We start from the raw sequence: 23,785 nt of genomic DNA, 5'->3' as shown, positions 1-23,785 counted from the left end.
AGAGGTCTGTACAGGAGCATGTCCACCCCCACTGAAGATCTCAGTCACTGTGAAACATAGAAAGCTGCTTGTGTGGCCTCTGCCTCACATGTAGATGCAGCTACAGGTTTCTCTGTCAGTCAGACTGAAAACATCGCCCTTTGCCATCCTTACTTTTCTTTGACTTCTTCAAATGCAGCTGGACTCCAGCTGGTATTTGATTGGACTCTGCAGCTGTTTCTGGTCATCAGTTCATTCCTGCAAACCTCTGAACCTGAACAACAATGATGCTGCATTGCTGGCTGATCCCAAAAGCTTGATTCTGTTCATCTGGACGTTTTCACGTTTGCTCACTGATCAGGTGACTTCTTCAGTCTCAGCTGACTGCAGCTTTACAACCTTACAAACAGCACATTTGCACAATGACTGAAACCAGCAGCACCTGATATATATGACACTAATATAATACATATACATATATAATCCATACTAATGATGAAGGAACTGAGCTCACAGTGTTCATTCAGTGAACTACTCAGTTTATTTTGGCCTCAGAAATGCTCACTCTGTTTGTACATCACTGTCAGCAATAGACTCATTCTGCTGTGTGGACAGGAACACATGTGACATCACTTCCTGTTTGTTTGTGACTGAAGAGGAAGAAGTTTACAAGGAATCATTTAGAAGAGTTTCAAACATCAACTGATTGAATCCATGAATGTGAAAACGTGTTTGTGAGTGAAAGAGACCGACATGTACAGACTGAACTATCTGTTCAACAGTCAGAGTGTTTCTCTAACAGGAGACACTCTTTACACTCAGCACAGGGACACTGAGCAACCACGAGACCAGACCATAAACCCAGGATAAAGAGTTTGAGTGAATGTGGTGTTGAAGGTGTGGAGGTGGATCAGAGTGTCAGAGGAGACTCTGTAGAAGGACAGAGTGCCAGCAGGACAGTCCACATACACTGCTGCTCTGTTAGAGACAGAGGAGGAGGAGGAGGAGGAGATGGATATTGGTCTGTTATTGTTCCAGACAGTACGAGGACCATCATCAGAGCAGAACAAACTCCAGGACTGATCATTGTATCCAAACCAACAGTCTCTGCCTCCTTTCCTTCTGATTCTTCTGTAACTCACTGATATATAAACGTATCCTCTCCACTCGACCTCCCAGTAACAGCGACCAGTCAGACCATTTCTACACAGCAGCTGAGGAACATCAAATCTGTCTGGATGATCAGGATATGACTGAACCTCCTCCACATGTGTCACCTTCCTGTTGTTGTCAGACAGTTGGAGGTTTGTGTTCACTGTGTTTGTGTCGATTGTGAGTTGACAGGAATCTGATGGAGAGAACAAACACAATCCAGCTGCAGTTACTGATCCATCATCTGTTCATTGATTGACACTTTGATGATGACTCCTGACATGATGAAGATGGTTGAATGTGTGCTGCTTTGTTTTCATGAATCCCATTAAAAACACACTTACACTTCCTCAGACCTGGTGTCAACCATCGGACTCCAGCAGGCTCCACCCTGAAAGGAGGAGGGGTCAGAGCAGTCAGCATGCACACATGGACATTACATGGCTCTCATACACACACTGTTACACACTGAGCTCAAAGCTCGGCTCCACTGTTTGATTCAAAGAAATCTACATTTATTTATCAGCACATTTAAAAACAGCTTGAGCCAAATTGCTGCACAGAGTAGAGATAAAATAGGAAACATACACAGTAATTACTATAAAGACTCGTCAGAATTGAAAGCTACAGAGTACAAATGTGTTTCCAACCGGGTTTTAAACATGTCGAGTGTTGGTGACGACCTGATGTGAAGGGCGACTGTTCCAGAGTTTGGCTGCAGCCATCGATAAAGCTCACCTCTGTTTTTACATCTAGTTCTGGTCAGAAGCTGCTTATCTGCAGACCTGAGGGCTCTGCTTGGATTATTTTTGTTAAAGAGAGATAAGATGGAGCCAATCCACTCAGAGATTTAAAGACAACAAGATCTGGAAGTGGATTCTACGACGTACTGGTAACCAGTGGAAAAAGCTGGAAAAAGCTGGTGATGGGTCGTCTAGCACAGACCCCCCGCTGGAACCAGACAATTCATGAGGGAGAGAACTGTGACGGCGCCGTTCCTTCGCTTGACCTCAGTCGCTCTCGTCTGCTCCCTCGTAACACTGCTCTTTATTGAGCTTGCATGAATATGCATAAGTTCATTAACATATGATGCCTTATACAGGTATGAACACAGAGTACCAGTCTGTGTTTGTGTGTGTGTGTGTGTGTGTGTGTGTTCCATTTGTGACCCTGTGAAGACTCCCAAAGCTGGTGCTAAGAGTCCAGCGGTCCCCCTAACAAAGGGCTCCTATACCATAAATCAGTAAGAGAAGGTTCGACCTCTCTCATGGCCCCAAGTTGTGTGTGCATGCCAGAGCACTCTGGAAGGCACACAGAGTCTTTACACACTACTATGGATCAAACCTCTATCATTGTGCAATCGATTATAAAACTCTAAGCATATATGAGTAAATATTTCTAAGCATAAATGACAATCAACAATATAAACCTGACAGCTGGTTTAATTACAGAATTTGTTTCTCAAATGAGAAAGAGCTATCAAGAAACCCTCCTAAATCTTTAGTTCTGAACTTTTCCAGTGGGCCAAGGTCAACATTATTAGATAATGCTAATTCTTTTCACTTGCATTACAACGATGTGAGGAGTTAATGCTAAGTATACTGCCATTAGCGGCTAATTCTAATTAGGGGTGAATAATTATTACCAGCTAATGCTAATATCATTTTCTCTTCCCTTTTAACAATGTGAGCAGCTAGTGCTAGGTAGGCTGATGCTAGCAGCTAATGCTAATATGATGTGGATTAGCATTATATTTGTAGCTGTCGCTGTAATGTTTTTGTGGGTTGCCATGACAACACCAGAAGCGCGTCTGAGATTGTTATATTGTTTTCTATTTGTTTTCTTCATTTGGTACTCATGTTTGTGTACATTTGTAGTAGGAAAAAGATAATCTGTGAATCCAGTGATCTGGCCATTATTTTTTATAAGAAATGTGTCTGTTAAAAATTATTGTGAAGTGGTCACTTCCTGTGAGTCGCGGGAACCGGAAGTTGTGCGCGGGAGAGACAAGACAGAACGGTAACACGGCGGACTTTTCGGAATATACATCTTTTCTACTGCTGGTTTTACAAGGCGTACACGGTAAAAAACATTATGCTGTTATTTTTTTAACACTTGTGCACTTTGTGAAAGGAAATAAGTGGCTGAGATGACTATCATATGTGCTATTGATATTATTTTACTTGTTTCTAGTTTTCACGGTGCTCCATGATTGGAAGAGGAATAAAAGAATTGTGGACATCAGTACGAAGCGTGGATTCTTTCGACCAGAGTAGATACAATATTAGTGAGGAGTTAATGCTAAGTAGACTGCCATTAGTGGCTAATGCTAATTTTAGGTGAATAGGAATTGGCATCTAATGCTAATACCATATTTTCTTGCTTTATTCTTGCCGTTATTAGCTAATACTAATTTGAGGTGAATTGCCATTTTCTGCTTATGCTAACAATGTTTTTTCTTACTTTTTAACAATATGAGTAGCTAATGTGAACACCTTTTTTCATTCAATTTTAACTTTTCCCCTGCGATGTGAAGAGTTAATGCTAAATAGGACGCCATTAGTGGCTAATTCTAATTTTAGATGAAAAAGCATTAGCAGCTAACGCTCATACCGTTTTCCTTTGCTTTGTAAGAATGACAGCAGCTAATGATACGAAGTCTACTGTTATTAACTATTGCTAATTGGATGTGAATTAGCATTATCCGATAATGGTAACCCTTTTCCCCTGCATTATAATGATGTCAGGAGTTAATGCTAAGTAGGCTGCCATTAGGGGCTAACTCTAATTAGGTGAATAATTATTAGCAGCTAATTCTAATATCGTTTTCCCTTCCCTTTTAACAATGTGAGCAGCTAATGCTAATTTGATGTGAATTAGCATTATATTAGTGAGCAGTTAATGCTAAGTAGGCTGCCGTTATTAACTAACGCTACTTTGACGTGAATTAGCATTATGTGCTAATGCTAATACTGTTTTCCCTTACAACAATTTAACAATGTGAGCGGCTAAGTCTAAGTACGTTGTTGTAAATAGCTAATGCTAATTTAATGTGAATTAGCATTATTCAATAATGCTAACACTGTTTTCTCTTACTTATTATAAATGATAGTAGCTAATACTAATACTCTTTTCCGTTGGGTAACAACGATGTGAGGAGTTAATGCTAAGTAGGCTACCATTAGCAGCTAAAGCTAATTTGAGGTGAATAGGCATTAGTAGCTAACGCTAATACCCTTCTCTCTAGTGTTATAATGATGTGAGACGTTAATGCTAAATAGGCTTCCATGAGTGACTCCTTTCCCTTGCGTTATAAAGATGTGAAGGGTTTATGCTAAGTAGGCTACCATTAGCAGCTAAGTAGCCATTTTGAGGTGAATAAGCATTAGTAGCTAATGCTAATACCCTTCTCTCTAGTGTTATAATGATGTGAGACGTTAATGCTAAATAGGCTTCCACGAGTGACTCCTTTCCCTTGCGTTATAAAGATGTGAAGGGTTTATGCTAAGTAGGCTACCATTAGCAGCTAAGTAGCCAATTTGAGGTGAATAAGCATTAGTAGCTAATGCTAATACCCTTCTCTCTAGTGTTATAATGATGTGAGACGTTAATACTAAATAGGCTGCCATGAGTGACTCCTTTCCCTTGCGTTATAACGATGTGAAGCGTTTATGCTAAGTAGGCTGCCATTAGCAGCTAATGCTAATACTGTTTTCCCTTGCTTTCTACAACTTGAGCAGCTACAGTGGGGCAAAAAAGTATTTAGTCAGCCACCGATTGTGCAAGTGCCCCCACCTAAAATGATGACAGAGGCCAGTAATTTGCACCAGAGGTACACGTCAACTGTGAGAGACAGAATGTGAAAAAAAAATCCATGAATACACATGGTAGGATTTGTAAAGAATTTATTCGTAAATCAGGGTGGCAAATAAGTATTTGGTCACCTCAAACATGGACAATCCCTGGCTCCCACAGACCTGTAACGTCTCCTGTAAGACGCTTTTCTGTCCCCCACTCGTTACCTGTATGAATGGCACCTGTGCGAACTCATCATCTGTCAAAAAGACACCTGTCCACAGCCTCAAACAGTCAGACTCCAAACTCCGCCATGGCCAAGACCAAAGAGCTCTCGAAGGACACCAGGAAAAGTATTGTAGACCTGCACCAGGCTGGGAAGAGTGAATCTACAATAGGCAAGCAGCTTGGTGTGAAAAAATCAACTGTGGGAGCAATCATCAGGAAATGGAAGACTTACAAGACCACTGATAATCTCCCACGATCTGGGGCTCCACGCAAGATCTCATCCCGTGGGGTCAAAATGATCATGAGAACGGTGAGCAAAGATCCCAGAACCACACGGGGGGACCTGGTGAATGACCTGCAGAGAGCTGGGACCAAAGTAACAAAGGTCACCATCAGTAACACACTAAAACGGCAGGGAATCAGATCCCGCAGTGCCAGACGTGTTCCGCTGCTGAAGCCAGTGCATGTCCAGGCCCGTCTGAAGTTTGCCAGAGAGCACATGGATGATACAGCAGAGGATTGGGAGAATGTCATGTGGTCAGATGAAACCAAAGTAGAACTTTTTGGTATAAACTCAACTCGTCGTGTTTGGAGGACGAAGAATACTGAGTTGCATCCCAAGAACACCATACCTACTGTGAAGCATGGGGGTGGAAACATCATGCTATGGGGCTGTTTTTCTGCCAAGGGGACAGGACGACTGATCCGTGTTAAGGACAGAATGAATGGGGCCATGTATCGTGAGATTTTGAGCCAAAACCTCCTTCCATCAGTGAGAACTTTGAAGATGAAACGCGGCTGGGTCTTCCAACATGACAATGATCCAAAACACACCGCCCGGGCAACAAAGGAGTGGCTCCGTAAGAAGCATTTGAAAGTCCTGGAGTGGCCTAGCCAGTCTCCAGACCTCAACCCCATAGAAAATCTGTGGCGGGAGTTGAAAGTCCGTGTTGCTCGGCGACAGCCCCAAAACATCACTGCTCTGGAGAAGATCTGCATGGAGGAATGGGCCAAAATACCAGCTACTGTGTGTGCAAACCTGGTAAAGACCTTTAGTAAACGTTTGGCCTCTGTTATTGCCAACAAAGGTTATGTTACAAAGTATTGAGTTGTATTTTTGTTATTGACCAAATACTTATTTGCCACCCTGATTTACGAATAAATTCTTTACAAATCCTACCATGTGTATTCATGGATTTTTTTTTCACATTCTGTCTCTCACAGTTGACGTGTACCTCTGGTGCAAATTACTGACCTCTGTCATCATTTTAGGTGGGGGCACTTGCACAGTCGGTGGCTGACTAAATACTTTTTTGCCCCACTGTATTGCTAAGTAGGCCACTTTACTCTGCTAAGGATTTGTGTGACCATGATGGAAACTCTGATAAGCTAATGCTGCTAAGCTAATGCTGTTTATGGGCCCTGTTAGAATCAATATTTCATTCTCATTCTGTTGTTTGAGAACAATAACAGAAAAATGTGCACTTGAGAACAAATTTATTGTGAATTCAGCTGTGAAGTTTGTCATTAAGCTTCCATTTCCAAATGTTAGCTGGCACTTTATTAGGTACACTGGCATCTATCTCAGGTACACCTGTGACCTAGATGTTCCTGCAAACAGACTCCTTGGAGACCCCCTACATAAATATCCATGTACTATCCAGCTAGACTAGTATGTCTGTCCCTGAAAATATTCCTGCATGTGTGATTGTTCATGTCTCATCTACAGGAAACAAACAGGAAGTGAGTGAAGGACACAGGAAATGTTTCCAGCTCTTCCTCCTCTATCAGACATTGGCCGTTTATCAATGCCCAAGTACGCGAGTACGTACTCGCGTGCTCGGTGAGTACGTACTCGCCGAGAACGCACGGGAGTACGTACCCGCCGAGAACGCGAGCACGGACTCGTGGGATGTTTCTCAATTCTCAAGTACGGGAGCACGGACCTGTGATTTGTACAGTCGGAACACCTGCGTACGTGATGATGTCACAGGTCCGGAGTTTTTACTGCCGTCCCCTCCTAATTTAACTGTGAGTAACATGTTATGAAGCTTAACTTTAATCACAGCCAAACCGGTTTACTCAGGAACAAATAAAACACTGAAATAAACCAAACATTAACATTTAGAAGTGATCTAAGTGACTTATATATCATTTTTAACCTCAGTAGTGAAACCTCTATTAATAAAAATAGTGTATATGTACATACGTGTACATACCTTAATAAAAACAAGCAGGTGAGATGTTAGAACGCTTTTATTTCTATTCTAGTGTACACTCAATACTATAGACAGCTGCTGGGGTTTCTTTAACCTGAGTAGTGAGAAGTCCGCGAGCGGGGGGACGGACGATGTGCCGGGAGTCCGCTGTTGAGTTTTGGACGAAATGCATTCTGGGATATTTAGCTGTCCCAAGTCTACACCGATGCATGCTCGATAAAATGGGCGGACCGAGAACACATCCGGGACTTTTTCGCGTTCTCGGCTTGATGCGTACTTCGAATTGGAACAGTACTTGGTCTCCGACTGATGACGTTTCACGAGTACACGAGAACGCAAGTATGCACAAGTACGCATATTGATAAACGCCCATTCTCTCCATACCTGAGAGTGTCCAGTCTCCAGCCTGGATCCTTCAGTCCAGCCGACAGCAGCTGCATTCCTGAGTTTCCTGGATGATTGTAGCTCAGGTCCAGCTCTCTCAGATGGGAGGGGTTGGAGCTCAGAGCTGAGGCCAGAGAAGTACAGCCTTCCTCTGTTATAAGACAGCCTGACAGACTGCAGACACACAAAACAACAATCCGTCTGTTATCCATCTCTATGGCAGCATAACTAAGGGATGGTTCAGGGTCACCTGATCCAGCTCTAACTATAAGCTTTATCAAAAAGGAAAGTTTGAAGCTGATCTTCAAAGTAGAGAGGGTGTCTGTCTCCTGAACTCAAACTGGGAGCTGCTTCCACACCAAGTCCAACATAACCAGGCTTTCTTTGTGTTTGCTGGTTTGACAAAACCTCAAATCCCAGTCAGAGATGATGAGCATCATCACAGTGATGATCATTTCTCTGTTAACCCAGGCTTTCTGCTTCAGGATCTGTGCACGCTCACAGAACAAGGAGATCTTTAAACATCATTTCACTAAATGGATGGACTGAGCTCAGCCTACAGATGAACTGGTGCCAGAGATCATAAAGAACATCAAACAGTCAAATTCAACACTTTAGATGGAAATATGAGATTAATGCTGCAGACAATAATGAACCTGCTGAATTCATGAACATCAAGAATGCAGCGAGTGGTAAAATAAAGATTTGACCTCAGTGTTTCTGTCTATTCCTAACATATTCCTAACATGATAGCTGCACTTTAGAGCTCTAAAACTGGAACTGACACATATTTAAACTCTACATGTTACTCAGTACATTCAGTTCTGACACTCGCCCACAGTCCAACAAAGGAAACATGGAGATCACATCAGTTTGTCACCAAAGTCTAATTATTAGGGCAAGTTAACCTGTTATTATCACGTTAACTCATTAATTGATTAACGTCAGCAATTATTTTAATCACAGTTTTAAAAATCATGATTATTGTGAAAGTGCTCACTGGCTCTGAAAAGCCATGGGTCACAGGAGGGATGGTGACCAGTGCTGGCTTGAAATGGGCGTCATTATGCGTCTCAGCCAATGAGAGCATTGAGGGTGGGCCTAATACTACTGCAGCGCTCACATGACCCAGGACAGAAAGAAAGGGGCGGGGACAGAAACATGGAGACACGTACAGGTCTTTGACATGTTCATTTTAAACTGTTCCAGAGGGCAGTGTTGATACAACTAAAGTTATCTGGAAGCAAAGTTGAGTTTTTTATCGTTGGAGTTCTTCAAGTCTGAAGTATCACTTAAATGCATTACACGCTGTTGATGGCAGCAAACAAACCCAAACAAACAGTGGTGGGAGGCTTGGGCAGACTACGTAGATTCAGTTTGTGGGACGAGTCTAGATAAACCAAAGAAAGACAAGCTAACAAACGCCACAGTGAAGTGAGTATGAAGTATGAAGTGAGTAGCTACAAACTGCAGGCTGATTAGTGTTGTTGAAGAAGTCGGTCTGAGGAACGTTCTTAGGTTCAACAAATGACGGCATGTATGAGCCTCAAGACGCAGCATCACAAGAAGAACACATGAGCTGTAGAAAAAGGAGAGACTACGAAAGCCACAGCGTTACAACATGAACCAGCTGTTGGTCTCTCTGGAGACTACTGGGCATAGCTGGGTAACCATGGTTACCTGGGAGTTACAGAAACGTGCAGAACATGTGATTCATGTTGCACAGCAGTGGGACATTTGAAATAAAATCAGCACACTCAGTACAGATAGTGCATCATATATGATGCTGCTGCCAGACGTCTGCCATTGAACACGTCCCTGCATCGCGCACAACACCAAGGTTGCCATGGCAATCACAGCTAACAGGGACAAAGTGCACAGCTGGAACCCTGCAGGTATATTTAACATGACGTATTTCTCAGTGTCCTGTCTGTGTGTGAGAGACAAACAGCCTCTGTATGTGTGTGTAAATACAGCATGAATATGTAGAGGACATGTTTGTGTATATAACTAAATGAATGCTCTACATTCTCATTTGAATCTTTGATTCTTGTTTCTGTTGCAGGTCTGTGACAACTTCTGGGAGGAGAAAAGTTGGTTTTCATGCTCTGTGATTCTGTGTTTTGTCATCTCTCTCAGGTGATGGAGAGCTCAGATGATGACCCCCGCCTACATGGTCATCATTCAGTCTAGTCAAGTCTACATTCAGAACAGACCTAGAGACACGCAAGCAAAATGCCAACATTGTATATGTAAAAACTGCTGCTGCACTGGAGCCAGATTCAAGGAGCTCAAGTGTTTACCCAGATCTGAGAGGCTGAAGTTTGGGCCTTAGTCACCAACTTACTGAAGGAATAGAGGGTTGTTGGAGGAAAACCTGTGGAAGCAACAACATCCAAGCCACCAGAAAAGAAGTTGGCCCTATTGGCTGCTTCATCAGAGTGTGATTGTGAACAGGAGGAAGACTCAGCTGAGAACAGTGTGGTGGATACAGAGCAGAGCCCACCATCAGTACAGAGGTCTGTCCATTAGAGTGCAGCTTCAAACATGCAGCACATGTACTTGGCCACAGCTGCAACATCTGTACCTGTGAAAGCTTGTTCTCTGTTGCTGCTCATATTGTACAGAAGAAGAGAGTTTCTTTGTCATCAGAAAATGTCAGTGAGCTTGTGTCTTAGCAGCTGGCTCGGTGCAGAGGAGGAAGAAAATGTCAAGTCAGAGACAGATAAATGCAGTTCATGTTGTCAACTCAACCTGGACGACTGAAAGTGTTTTTCTTTGTCTTGTTTCTGACTGAGATTCTCCAAAGGAAATCCAGCACAAACACTCACTTCACACACTCAAAGTCCTGCACAGTAAATGAGCTGATGAGCGTTTGTGCTGCTACCTGATAACAGAAAAATAGTTCTGCTGCTTCCTGTTCTGAAAACACACATTTATAAATGTTCACTTGCTGTTGGTGGCTCTGGACTCTGAGGGGAACTTTGTAAAAAACTAGATCAAATGTTAACGTCCTGGCAGAGGCAAAGAACTTTGATTTGATATTTGATTGGATTAGATTCATGTTTCAGCTCAGATTGACAGAAATATTTGAACTGCTGCTGTGTTAAAGGGAACACTGCTGTTAGAAAGCAACTGATTTGTTTCTGCACACTGAATGTCGCACTTCTCATACTGCAATACTATTAAAATAAGTACACAATATGTTACTTTTGAATTCATGATTGCATGTTGCTGTAGCAATGCCATTAATGGTGATTCAAAGTGTTCATGGTTGCCCAGCACAACAAATGATTGTACAAGATCCACCATCATGTTTCTCCTTCATGTTTCTACTTAGACAATAACAAAGGAAGCAGTTCCCAGGAACTACTTCCTGTCTTGTTAACATAAGAGTATGTTGCCCTTCAAAACACCTCCACTTCTCCTCTTATTAGAGGACTGCCTCATTATTAATTTGCTAATTCTGTCAGCTGATGAAAGAAAAATGCTTGATCTCACCTGAGAGTTTCCAGTGTACAGCGTGGACTCTTCAGTCCTTCAGACAGAAGCTTCACGCCTGAATCCTTCAGGTTAATGTTACTCAGGTCCAGCTGTCTCAGATTAGAGGTCTGAGAGCTGAGACCTGAGGCCAGAGCTTCACAGCTTCTCTCTGACAGGTCACAGTGACTCAGTCTGAAAAATAACAGATAAACAATTACAAAAATAAAACACTTATGTTGAAGTGTAATGAGATACTATTATATTTAGCAATATTTAATCTTGTTTTTGTCAGGAAACTGATGCAGAGCAACATGTGGAGAGAATCAGAGGAGAAGAAGTGAAGAGAGAACAGCAGTAAAAAAACACTGAATTGTTCAGTGTGCTTTTGATATCAACAAAATGTGTCAAATGTCTTTATTTTTTATTTGTTTTAGTAGAATTGATGATTATCACTTAGATAACAACCACAGGCCAGGTCTAAATGGCACTTTGGTAACAGTTACACCCAGAAATATTTCAGAAATGTGGACAATTTGTGCTCCAATGTATTCAGTATTGAACAAACTGAGTACCGATGACCACTTAATATTTTTGATATTTTATTTGAGTTGTTCCCACCTGATTTGTGTTAACTAGACTAAACATTTAAAAACTAAAGCTATGATCACATATTTATTTACAGAGCTTTGTTGGAGGGTTTGGCCACTGGCAGCAGCCTCAGAAGAGCCTTTTTAAAGGCTCATGTTCTCACTTAGATCATCTATTTCTACTTACATTTCTTTCTGGGAAAAATGGGGATTACTTTGAAAACAGGAACTATTTTCTCCAATAAGCAGCCCTGGATTAGTAAATCACTCAAGCATCTCAGTCAGAAGAAACTGTCTTGTTATGAGGGAGAGAAGAAAAAGATCGAGGCACATAAACTTGTTCAAAGAGAGATAAAACAGCTAAAATCAGATCTAAAAGTAAAGCAGAGCATAAGTTGAATAAAGGACACTCAAGGCTGGCTTGGAAAGGAATGAAGTCCATGGTGGGGATGCAGAACAAGGACCAAAGATGAATGTGATGCTGAATCAGCAGAAGACTTGGACTCATTTAATTCCAGCTTTGATATCATTGATTTCAATGCAGAGCTTTGTGATTTTAGGAAAGGGCTGGTAGCTCTGAGAGTGACACTGATGAGGTGTCTGTGAAGGTTCGCAGTCATCTAAAGAGCTTAGAAAAAAGGCATCTGGGCCTCTTTAAGTTTCTTGAAGACGTTTCACCTCTCATCCAAGAAGCTTCTTTCTTTCTAGGGTCAAATGGTGGAGAGTCCCAGATTTAAGCCGTGTGGGAGAGTCCGCCAAGGGGGTCATGAACCCCCTGTTGATCCTCTACCTAATCACACGAGCCAAGGTGTGAAAATGGGTGTAGGTCACAATCAGCCAAGGTTACGGAGAGCTCATTGTGAAACTTAGCCCCACCCTATCATGTGATTTCTTGAGGTTAGCCTCTGTACAAACAGTCTTCAGCCATATGAGAGTGAGTGTGAGTGAATGAGAGCACACACAGGACACGCTGATCTCTGAATGTGTGTGACTCAGTGAAGAAGAGGATTGTACTGGATATACTGTGACTGACAGAGTTTAAAGAGAAAGGTGTTTGGATTAACCCTTTAAGACCTACCATAGAACCAAGTCCACTAGAGCTTATCTTTATATTTTTACATGTTGTAGTGCCATTTTTTGGAGCATTTCAAGTTGATATACATCAACACAACCATTATAGCCCAAATTTTAATAATATGTATGCCTTAAGTGCATAGTAACTACATAAATTGCAAAAAAGTGCAATAAACTACAAAAAATGAAAATAGTTTTTGTTTTTTTAACATATATTTCTAGTTAGAGAAATTTAAGAGGTTTATCCCTCAAAACTGTAAATACAAAAAAGTTGCACAAAATAGTTTCCAACAACAGGAAATTTATTTTGAGTGTCTTCATAGTTTTATTTTTGAAATACACCAATTTTTATATACTGCAGAAAAAATGGAAATAAATATTATAATCCAAATTTGCAAAAAAAACAGCACATGCATCAAAATAAACTATTTCCAGCAGTGCAATATGAGTCCTAAGCATCCCAGAAACGACACAGAAAGTCATAAAGTAAAAAATAACTTTAAAAACACCAGTATAGGCTTATACGGCCCTGGAGGTAAAAAAAAAACAAAAAAACAACAACAAAAAAACCCCTACATTTTCCACAAAATTGACATCACTTCTGGTTTTGGGCAGGTAATGGCAGACATGCGATAGTTGAAACGTCTTCAAGCAACTCAAAGAAGTCCAGACGCTTTTCTTTCCAAGCTCCTTAGACTACGATGACCTGGATGACTGAGAACCTTCACAGACATATCTTCCTACGTTGGAGTAGACGTCAGTGCGAACTCTCATCCAAGAAGCTTCTTCAGTTCAAAGGTCAAATGGTGGAGAGTCCCAGATTTAAACCCAATGGGAGTTTCCCCCCAAAGAGGGACAAAGGACCCCCTGATGATCCTCTAATCACATGAGCCAAGGTGTGAAAGCGGGTGTGGGTCCCAATCAGCCAGGGTTTCGGGTGAGCTCATTGTGAAACCTGGCCCCACCCTATCATGTGATTTCCTGAGGTCAGATGGCCCAGGATGTGAGTGGGCATTAAGGCGTCTGGGGAGGGAACTCAGAACTGGATTATAGATGGCAGACAGTTGGTGTCGTAAACCACCGCCTCTGTTCAAAGATGGTCGCTCACAGTGGACGTAAAGGACGTAAGGATTTTGTGTGGGCCTACTGATCCACAGTGTCAGCACGACTGTCACATCATATTCATCTCAGCACAACTAAAACATTGTGACTGACCTCAGAGTTTCAAATCGACATCGTGGACTCTCCAGAAGAACACACAGCTGCTTCACTCCTGAATCCTGCAGGTTGTTGTAGTCTCCACTCAGGTCCAGTATTCTGGGATACGAGGGGTTGGACTTCAGTGCTGCTGCCAGATAATCACAGCTGATCTCTGACAAACCACAGCGCTCCAATCTGTATAAAGAATGAAAGTTCAGTTCAGTTCAGTTCAGTTCATTTTTATTTCAAACATTTCAAACATGTGTCTTCGCAATCATTATAAAATATCATTTCATTATTTGTTTGAAAAGGAGTAGGCAGAAGTATTTACTTATTTGTCCCTACCCCCTCAAGTTTTACCTCTCATTCATTTAATTTTCTTTTAGTCTTAAATTAAACAATCAACATATGAAACAAAAGTTAAAAAAAAAGCAAAACGTAAATAAATCAAAAACAAGAAATAAGCAAGCCCCACCACAGTATAGTTTCTTTCATATGAAAAATACAGAATGTGTATATTTGCAGATACACAAGTTATGGAAAAACAAACAAACCAAAAAAAACAAACAAAAAACCCAAAAAGAACCACAACACCATTACCAGCGACATTACCGTCCTGGGTTAACCCCGTTTTCTTCATTCTTATAGTTATTTAAAATTAGGTTTTTATATTTTATTTTAAACTGATTTATGTTTTTACTTTCCTTTATTTCTTCTGTTAGACTGTTCCATAATTTGTAAGTTTATTAGACAAAGTGTGAGCTTGAAATCATTCAGTGTTTCATCATCTGTTCAGAGCTGAAGAAGGTTCAGAATGTAGAAGTTTAGAAAATGGAAACTCCAAACAGCTGAAGCCAACAGGAAGCAGCTTCAAACAAACGAGAAAAAACTCTGAATATTTCACATTAAAGTTGTACATTTATCATAAAAAACATGAAAAAGTCGTGTTTTTCCTTCAAGGAACCACATGGCTTCACTTTTAAAGGTGAAGTGTGAAAGAAACGGACATATTTGAAGTCCAACACCTTTTTCCAGTCACATTATTAAAGCAGACAAACTACAAGCTCATTTTCATTCCAACAAGTCATCTTCTGACCCTTTATTATTATTGTTATTATTCAATATTTATGGAGGATGTTTTTACATTAGGCTCAAATATGTGACAGACATTTAATCCCATTTCAGTTTGGCCTCATCCTGGGCCGGATTATCCAGGACACCAAAAGAGGGTTATGAGGAAATATGATGAAATGTTGTGTATTAGCAGCAAGTTATTGAATCATTTTCCTCAGAAACCAAACAAAATGATTGACAAACATGTTTTTACAAACTCAGTGTTGGACTTGGATCAGCAGGATAAGCTGATGTTTAAAGGCATTTGAGTCTCGCTGTATGAGAGTCCAGTTATTCCTCAATATTTATGGATGATGTTCTTTCAGTGTTGCACTTTGTAGACGCTCCCTGAGCCTCACAGCCAGCTGCACATGGACCAGCTGACATTAACCAGCATTAGAGGCTTTTGTAAAAAAATGGATTTTCCTATTTAAATGGTTTGAATTTGAATAAAGCGATGTTGATTCATTCAATCCTGAATGGATTTTTAATATAAATGTATTTTGCCAGAATCTCAGGTTAAAGCTCCCAAAAGTATTTCAACAGCAACCAAACAGATAAAACAGTAAATTCAATTTCAATTCAATTCAATTCAATTCAATTTTATTTATACAGCGCCAAATCACAACAAAAGTCGCCTCAAGGCGCTTTATATTGTACAGTAGATCGCACAATAATAAATACAGAGAAAAACCCAACAATCATATCATATGACCCCCTATGAGCAAGCACTTTGGCGACAGTGGGAAGGAAAAACTCCCTTTTAACAGGAAGAAACCTCCGGCAGAACCAGGCTCAGGGAGGGGCGGCCATCTGCTGCGACCGGTTGGGGTGAAAGAAGGAAAACAGGATGAAAGACATGCTGTGGACGAGAGACAGAGATTAATAACAGATATGATTCGATGCAGAGAGGTCTATTAACACATAGTGAGTGAGAAGGTGACTGGAAAGGAAAAACTCAATGCATCATGGGAATCCCCGGCAGCCTACGTCTATTGCAGCATAACTAAGGGAGGATTCAGGGTCACCTGGTCCAGCCCTAACTATATGCTTTAGCAAAAAGGAAAGTTTTAAGCCTAATCTTAAAAGTAGAGATAGTGTCTGTCTCCCGAATCCAAACTGGAAGCTGGTTCCACAGAAGAGGGGCCTGAAAACTGAAGGCTCTCCCTCCCATTCTACTTTTAAATACTCTAGGAACAGCAAGTAAGCCTGCAGAGCGAGAGCGAAGTGCTCTAATAGGGTGATATGGTACTACAAGGTCATTAAGATAAGATGGGGCCTGATTATTTAAGACCTTGTAAGTGAGGAGCAGGATTTTGAATTCAATTCTGGATTTAACAGGAAGCCAATGAAGGGAAGCCAAAACAGGAGAAATATGCTCTCTCTTTCTAGTCCCTGTCAGTACTCTTGCTGCAGCATTTTGGATTAACTGAAGACTTTTCAGCGAGTTTTTAGGACATCCTGATAATAACGAATTACAGTAGTCCAGCCTGGAAGTAATGAAGGCATGAACTAGTTTTTCAGCATCACTCTGAGACAGGATATTTCTAATTTTAGAGATGTTGCGCAAATGGAAGAAAGCGGTCTTACATATTTGTTTAATATGCGCCTTGAAGGACATGTCCTGGTCAAAAATGACTCCAAGGTTCCTCACAGCATTACTGGAGGCCAAGGTAATGCCATCCATAGTAAGGATCTGCTTAGATACCATATTTCTAAGATTTTCAGGGCCGAGTACAATAACCTCAGTTTTATCTGAATTAAGAAGCAGGAAGTTAGCGGCCATCCAGGTCTTTATGTCTTTAAGACATTCCTGCAGTTTAACTAATTGGTGTGTGTTACCTGGCTTCATGGATAGATAGAGCTGCGTATCATCTGCATAGCAGTGAAAATTTATGCTATGTCTTCTAATGATGCTGCCTAGGGGAAGCATGTATAATGTAAATAGAATTGGTCCTAGCACTGAACCCTGTGGAACTCCATAATTGACCTTAGTGGGTGAAGAGGACTCTCCATTTACTTGAACAAATTGGAGTCTATTAGATAGATATGATACAAACCACTGCAGTGCAGTACCTGTAATACCTACAGCATGTTCTAATCGCTCTAATAAGATATTATGGTCAACAGTATCAAACGCAGCACTAAGGTCTAGCAGGACAAGCACAGAGATGAGTCCACTGTCAGAGGCCATAAGAAGATCATTTGTAACCTTCACTAAAGCTGTTTCTGTGCTGTGATGAGCTCTGAAACCTGACTGAAACTCTTCAAATAAGCCATTCCTCTGCAGATGATCTGTTAGCTGTTTGACAACTACTCTTTCAAGGATTTTTGATATGAAAGGAAGGTTGGATATTGGCCTATAATTAGCTAAGACAGCTGGGTCTAGAGATGGCTTTTTGAGTAAACGTTTAACTACAGCCACCTTGAAGGCCTGTGGTACATAGCCGATTATTAGAGATAGGTTGATCATATTTAAGATTGAAGAATTAATTAATGGCAGGACTTCTTTGAGCAGTTTTGTAGGAATGGGGTCTAAAAGACACGTTGATGGTTTAGAGGAAGTAATTATTGAAGTTAACTCAGAAAGATCAATTGGAGAAAAAGAGTCTAACTTAACATCAATGGTACTAAAAGTAGCTGTAGACGATATTACATCTGTGGGATGATTATTGGTAATTTTTTCTCTAATGATAAAAATTTTATTTCTGAAGAAGTTCATGAAGTCATTACTAGTTAACGTTAAAGGGATTGTTGGCTCAGTAGAGCTCTGACTTTTTGTCAGCCTGGCTACAGTGCTGAAGAGAAACCTGGGGTTGTTCTTATTTTCTTCAATCAGTGACGAATAGTAAGATGTTCTGGCTTTGCGGAGGGCTTTCTTATAAAGCAACAAACTATTTCTCCAGGCTAAATGATGATCCTCTAAATTTGTGACACGCCATTTCCTCTCCAGCTTACGAGTTATCTGCTTTAGGCTACGTGTTTGAGAATTATACCACGGAGTCAGGTACTTCTGATTTGAGACTTTAGTTTTCACAGGAGCTACAGTATCCAGAGTCGTACGTAGTGAGGAGGTAAAATTATTAACAAGATAATCGACCTCTGTTGGAGTAGCGTTCAGGTAGCTGCTCTGCTCTATGTTGGTACAGGGCATTGAAGATGATAACAGTGGGTGGATTATATTCTTAAACTTAGTTACAGCACGTTCAGAAAGACATCTACTTTGATAAAGTCTACTCTCCACTGCTGTGTAATCAATTATTGTAAATGTAAATGTTATCAGGAAATGATCAGACAGCAGAGGGTTTTCAGGAAACACTGTTAAATGTTCAGTTTCTAAGCCATATGTTAAAACAAGATCTAGAGTGTGATTAAAGTGGTGGGTGGGTTCTTTTACATTTTGAGAGAAGCCAATTGAGTCTAATAACAGATTAAATGCAATGTTGAGGCTGTCATTTTTAGCATCTACATGGATGTTAAAATCACCCACAATAATTATTTTATCTGAGCTGAGCACTAAATCAGATAAAAAGTCTGAGAAATCAGAGAGAAACTCTGTGTAAGGCCCAGGTGGACGGTAGATGATAACAAATAAGACTGGTTTCTGAGTTTTACAGCTGGGGTGGACAAGGCTAAGCATCAGGCTTTCAAATGAATTAAAAGTCTGTCTTGGTCTTTCGTTAATTAATAGACTGGTGTGAAAAATTGCTGCCACACCGCCCCCTCGGCCTGTGCTTCGAGGTTTCTGGTAGTTAGAATGACTCGGGGGTGTTGATTCATTTAAACTAACATAATCATCCTGCTGCAACCAGGTTTCTGTAAGGCAGAGTAAATCGATTTGTTGGTCGATTATTAAGTCATGTACTAACAGAGACTTGGAGGAGAGAGACCTAATATTTAATAATCCACATTTCACTGTTTTACTCTTTGGTTCAGATGTGGATTCTGTATTGTTCTTTCTTTTTGATTTTTTATGTTTAAGTTTTTTATTGCTGGTTTTTGGTTTGTTTTTTGTCTGTTTGGGAGCTGACACAGTCTCAATGGAGATGGGTTTTTGGGGGGGTAGCAGGAGGAGAGAAGCTGCAGAGAGGCGTGTAAGACTGCAACTCTGCTTCCTGGTCCCAACTCTGGATAGTCAGATTTTGGGGGGTTTAATAAATTGGTCCATATTTCTAGAAATGAGAGCTGCTCCATCCAAAGTGGGATGGATGCCGTCTCTCCTAACAAGACCAGGTTTCCTCCAGAAGGTTTGCCAATTATCTATGAAGCCCACATCGTTTCTGGGACACCACTCAGACAGCCAGCAATTTAAGGAGAACATGCGGCTAAACATGTCACTCCTGGTCTGATTGGGGAGGGGACCAGAGAAAACTACAGAGTCCGACATTGTTTTGGCAAAGTTACACACCGATTCAATATTGATTTTAGTGACCTCCGATTGGCGTAACCGGGTGTCATTACTGCCGACGTGAATTATGATCTTACTGTATTTACGTTTACCCTTAGCCAGCAGTTTTAAATTTCCTTCAATGTCGCCTGCTCTGGCCCCTGGAAGGCAATTGACTATGGTTGCCGGTGTCTCTAGCTTCACATGTCTGAGAACAGAATCGCCAATTACCAGAGTTTGACCCCCGGCGGGTGTGTCGCCGAGTGGGGAAAAACGGTTAGACACATGAACAGGTTGGTGGTGTACCTGGGGCTTCTGTTTAAGACTATGCTTCCTCCTCACCGTCACCCAACCGCCCTCGTTCCCCAGCTGCTTGGGGTCTGCCGGGGAACAGCTAGCGGGGCCTACGCTATCTTCGGCTGCACCAGCTACAGGGGCCTGGCTAGCTACGGGTGAATGAAGGGTGCGAAGCCGAGTCTCCAATTCAGTAATCCTGGCCTCCAGAGCTGCAAATATGCTACATTTGTTACAGGTATCATTACTGCTAAAGGAGGCCGAGGAGTAACTAAACATCTGACACAATGAGCAGGAAAGTGCAACAGGGACAGGTGAAGTAGCCATGGTGCTAACGAGTCGGCTACGAGCTAAGCTAAGCTAGCGAAACAGTAAAGAGACAGTGAGTGAATACTTTGGCTATAAATTAGGTAGTGAGTACACAGAAAGGGTGATTCAGATGAAGCACGTTAAGATTATACTATAAAAAAGGGATGTATCAAAAGATTTCAATTAAATTGCTAAGCAGAAAAGCTACTCAGAAACACCACTGTGTTTGAGCAGGAACAGGAAGTGATACTCTACCACAAAGCGAGCGAAACACCAAGTGACAGCGCCACCCAAAGGTCTCAATGAAAAATAAATGAGAGCAGCTAAACACACAAAGATGGAAACACAGAGCGTGGATCGTTCACTCGACGGCACGGACACGGACACGCCGTCGGGGCTGAAAGTGGACAGCTCACAGATCCTGAAGCTGCAGGTTTCATCTGTCTCCAACCAAAACTGAGTGAACCAGCAGCAGAAGAAGATCCAAACTACGCTTTACGTTTGATGAACATCGTCATGAATTCTCTCTGACTTTGACCTTTACTTCCTGCACAGCTCTCTCTCTCTCAGTGTACTTCAAGAACAGTTTACCTTCAAAAATCTGTTTTCTGCATTATTCACTGCTTATTACGCACCAGTCTGCTGTTGTGTTCACTGCTGTCGGCCTCCGAAAACAAAGCCTCATTTCTGCTGTTCAATACTGAAGAAATTGAAACCTTTTAAAATGATGACAGATTACAAACTCTCAGCTGTGTCTGTAATCAAACCTCTGTAACTTTGCTTCACTTCAGCAGCATCAGCTCATGTTCACATGTTGATTCATGGTTTGCTTCAGTTTTTGATCGACTGCAGAATATTTTGAAGGTTATCTGCGATAAAAAGCCAGAAGAGGAAAATCTGCTTCATGTGTTTCTGTTTGATCCTCAGTGACTTTGACACAAAGGCCTCTGCTGTGATGATCACACCTCTGATCAAGTCTCACAGTGTTTGTTTTTATACATGTGGATATGTGCTGATAAATGATCAGAATTAGAATATTTCCCACTGTCTGCTGTGTGCCGTGACCTTTGACCTGCTAAAGACAGTCAGCTGTGGATTATTCATTGTTGTGTCTTATACTTAGAACTGTGAGGAAGAACACTACACAGTTATTCAGGGTCCCCTCTCTCTGAATCAGGAAAGGTGGGCAGGCCGCGTGTGGGCCGCGGGCCATATGTTGAGTCCCACTGTTTGAAATGTGAACATTGTTCTGCTGCAGTCAATGGACTAAACCAGAGAAGAAGAAAACAGACTTTACCATGAAGATCCTCAGTGTGGATCAGTATAATATCAGCCTGATGTCTGCAGTTTAGTGTCAGCACAACTTTCACATCATATTCATCTCAGCACAACTAAAACATGCTGACTGACCTCAGAGTTTCAAGTCCACATCCTGGACTCTCCAGAAAACCACACAGATGCTTCACTCCTGAATCCTGCAGCTTGTAGTTGGAGCTCAGGTCCAGCTCTCTCAGATGGGAGGGGTTGGACTTCAGTGCTGCTGCCAGATAATCACAGCTGATCTCTGACAAACCACAGCTCCTCAATCTGTATAAAGAATGAAAGATGTAAGTTTATTAGACAAAGTATGTTCTTGAAATCATTCAGTGTTTCATCATCTGTTCAGAGCTGAAGAAGGTTCAGAATGTAGAAGTTTAGAAAATGGAAACTCCAAACAGCTGAAGCCAACAGGAAGCAGCTTCAAGCAAACACAACAAGAGAAAAAACTCTGAATGTTTCACATTAAAGTCGTACATTTATCATAAAAACAGGACAAAGACTTGAAAAAGTCGTGTTTTTCCTTCCAGGAACCACAAGGCTTCACTTTTAAAGGTGAAGTGTGAAAGAAACGGACATATTTGAAGTCCAACACCTTTTTCCAGTCACATGATTAAAGCAGACAAACTACAAGCTCATTTTCATTCCAACAAGTCATCTTCTGACCTGGACTAACAACACTGGTCTCTATGTGCAGCTGGCTGTGAGACCAGTGCTCAGGGAGCGTCTACAAAGTGCAACACTGAAAGAACATCACACACTCATTTGCTTCCAGCACTTTCACACAAACATCTACTGTCATTATTGTCACCAAACTCTGTGGATCCTTTATTGCAAATTCAAATGGGATCAAATGGTCAGACAAAAGAGGGTTATGAGGAAATATGATGAAATGTTGTGTATTAGCAGCAAGTTATTGAATCATTTTCCTCAGAAACCAAACAAAATGATTGACAAACATGTTTTTACAAACTCAGTGTTGGACTTGGATCAGCAGGATAAGCTGATGTTTAAAGGCATTTGAGTCTCGCTGTATGAGAGTCCAGTTATTCCTCAATATTTATGATGTTCTTTCAGTGTTGCACTTTGTAGACGCTCCCTGAGCCTCACAGCCAGCTGCACATGGACCAGCTGACATTACCCAGCATTAGAGGCGGCTGTAAAAAAAATGGATTTTCCTATTTAAATGGTTTTAATTTGAATAAAGCGATGTTGATTCATTCAATCCTGAATGGATTTTTAATATAAATGTATTTTGCCAGAATCTCAGGTTAAAGCTCCCAAAAGTATTTCAACAGCAACCAAACAGATAAAACAGTAAATGAGAGCAGCTAAACACACAAAGATGGAAACACAGAGCGTGGATCGTTCACTCGACGGCACGTACACGGACACGCCGTCGGGGCTGAAAGTGGACAGCTCACAGATCCTGAAGCTGCAGGTTTCATCTGTCTCCAACCAAAACTGAGTGAACCAGCAGCAAAAGAAGATCCAAACTACGCTTTACGTTTGATGAACATCGTCATGAATTCTCTCTGACTTTGACCTTTACTTCCTGCACAGCTCTCTCTCTCTCAGTGTACTTCAAGAACAGTTTACCTTCAAAAATCTGTTTTCTGCATTATTCACTGCTTATTACGCACCAGTCTGCTGTTGTGTTCACTGCTGTCGGCCTCCGAAAACAAAGCCTCATTTCTGCTGTTCAATACTGAAGAAATTGAAAGCTTTTAAAACGATGACAGATTACAAACTCTCAGCTGTGTCTGTAATCAAACCTCTGTAACTTTGCTTCACTTCAGCAGCATCAGCTCATGTTCACATGTTGATTCATGGTTTGCTTCAGTTTTTGATCGACTGCAGAATATTTTGAAGGTTATCTGCGATAAAAAGCCAGAAGAGGAAAATCTGCTTCATGTGTTTCTGTTTGATCCTCAGTGACTTTGACACAAAGGCCTCTGCTGTGATGATCACACCTCTGATCAAGTCTCACAGTGTTTGTTTTTATACATATGGATATGTGCTGATAAATGATCAGAATTAGAATATTTCCCACTGTCTGCTGTGTGCCGTGACCTTTGACCTGCTAAAGACAGTCAGCTGTGGATTATTCATTGTTGTGTCTGATACTTAGAACTGTGAGGAAGAACACTACACAGTTAATCAGGGTCCCCTCTCTCTGAATCAGGAAAGCTGGGCAGGCCGCGTGTGGGCCGCGGGCCATACGTTGAGTCTCACTGTTTGAAATGTGAACATTGTTCTGCTGC

General features: G+C 41.4%; 1 protein-coding gene across 2 annotated transcripts in view; it reads right to left on the bottom strand.

The window, feature by feature from the left end:
* Positions 1-797: 797 nt before the first annotated feature.
* LOC134624423 (NACHT, LRR and PYD domains-containing protein 12-like) overlaps positions 798-23,785 on the bottom strand; it is a 40,394-nt gene continuing 17,406 nt past the window's right edge. Inside the window, exons 5-9 of one of the 2 annotated variants that reach the window (XM_063469410.1) lie at positions 21,615-21,791; positions 11,259-11,432; positions 7,758-7,931; positions 1,476-1,522; positions 798-1,327 (exon numbers count right to left, since the gene is read on the bottom strand). In XM_063469410.1, the coding sequence (XP_063325480.1) occupies positions 798-1,327; positions 1,476-1,522; positions 7,758-7,931; positions 11,259-11,432; positions 21,615-21,791 (1,102 nt within the window). The remainder of the gene's footprint in view (positions 1,328-1,475; positions 1,523-7,757; positions 7,932-11,258; positions 11,433-21,614; positions 21,792-23,785) is intronic. The other variant, XM_063469411.1, reaches the window with a different exon arrangement.

This window comes from Pelmatolapia mariae, linkage group LG3_W (assembly GCF_036321145.2).
Source record: "Pelmatolapia mariae isolate MD_Pm_ZW linkage group LG3_W, Pm_UMD_F_2, whole genome shotgun sequence".
NCBI lineage: Eukaryota > Metazoa > Chordata > Actinopteri > Cichliformes > Cichlidae > Pelmatolapia > Pelmatolapia mariae.
Note: the sequence above shows the minus strand (reverse complement) of the source record. Positions and strands in the feature narration are given on the sequence as shown.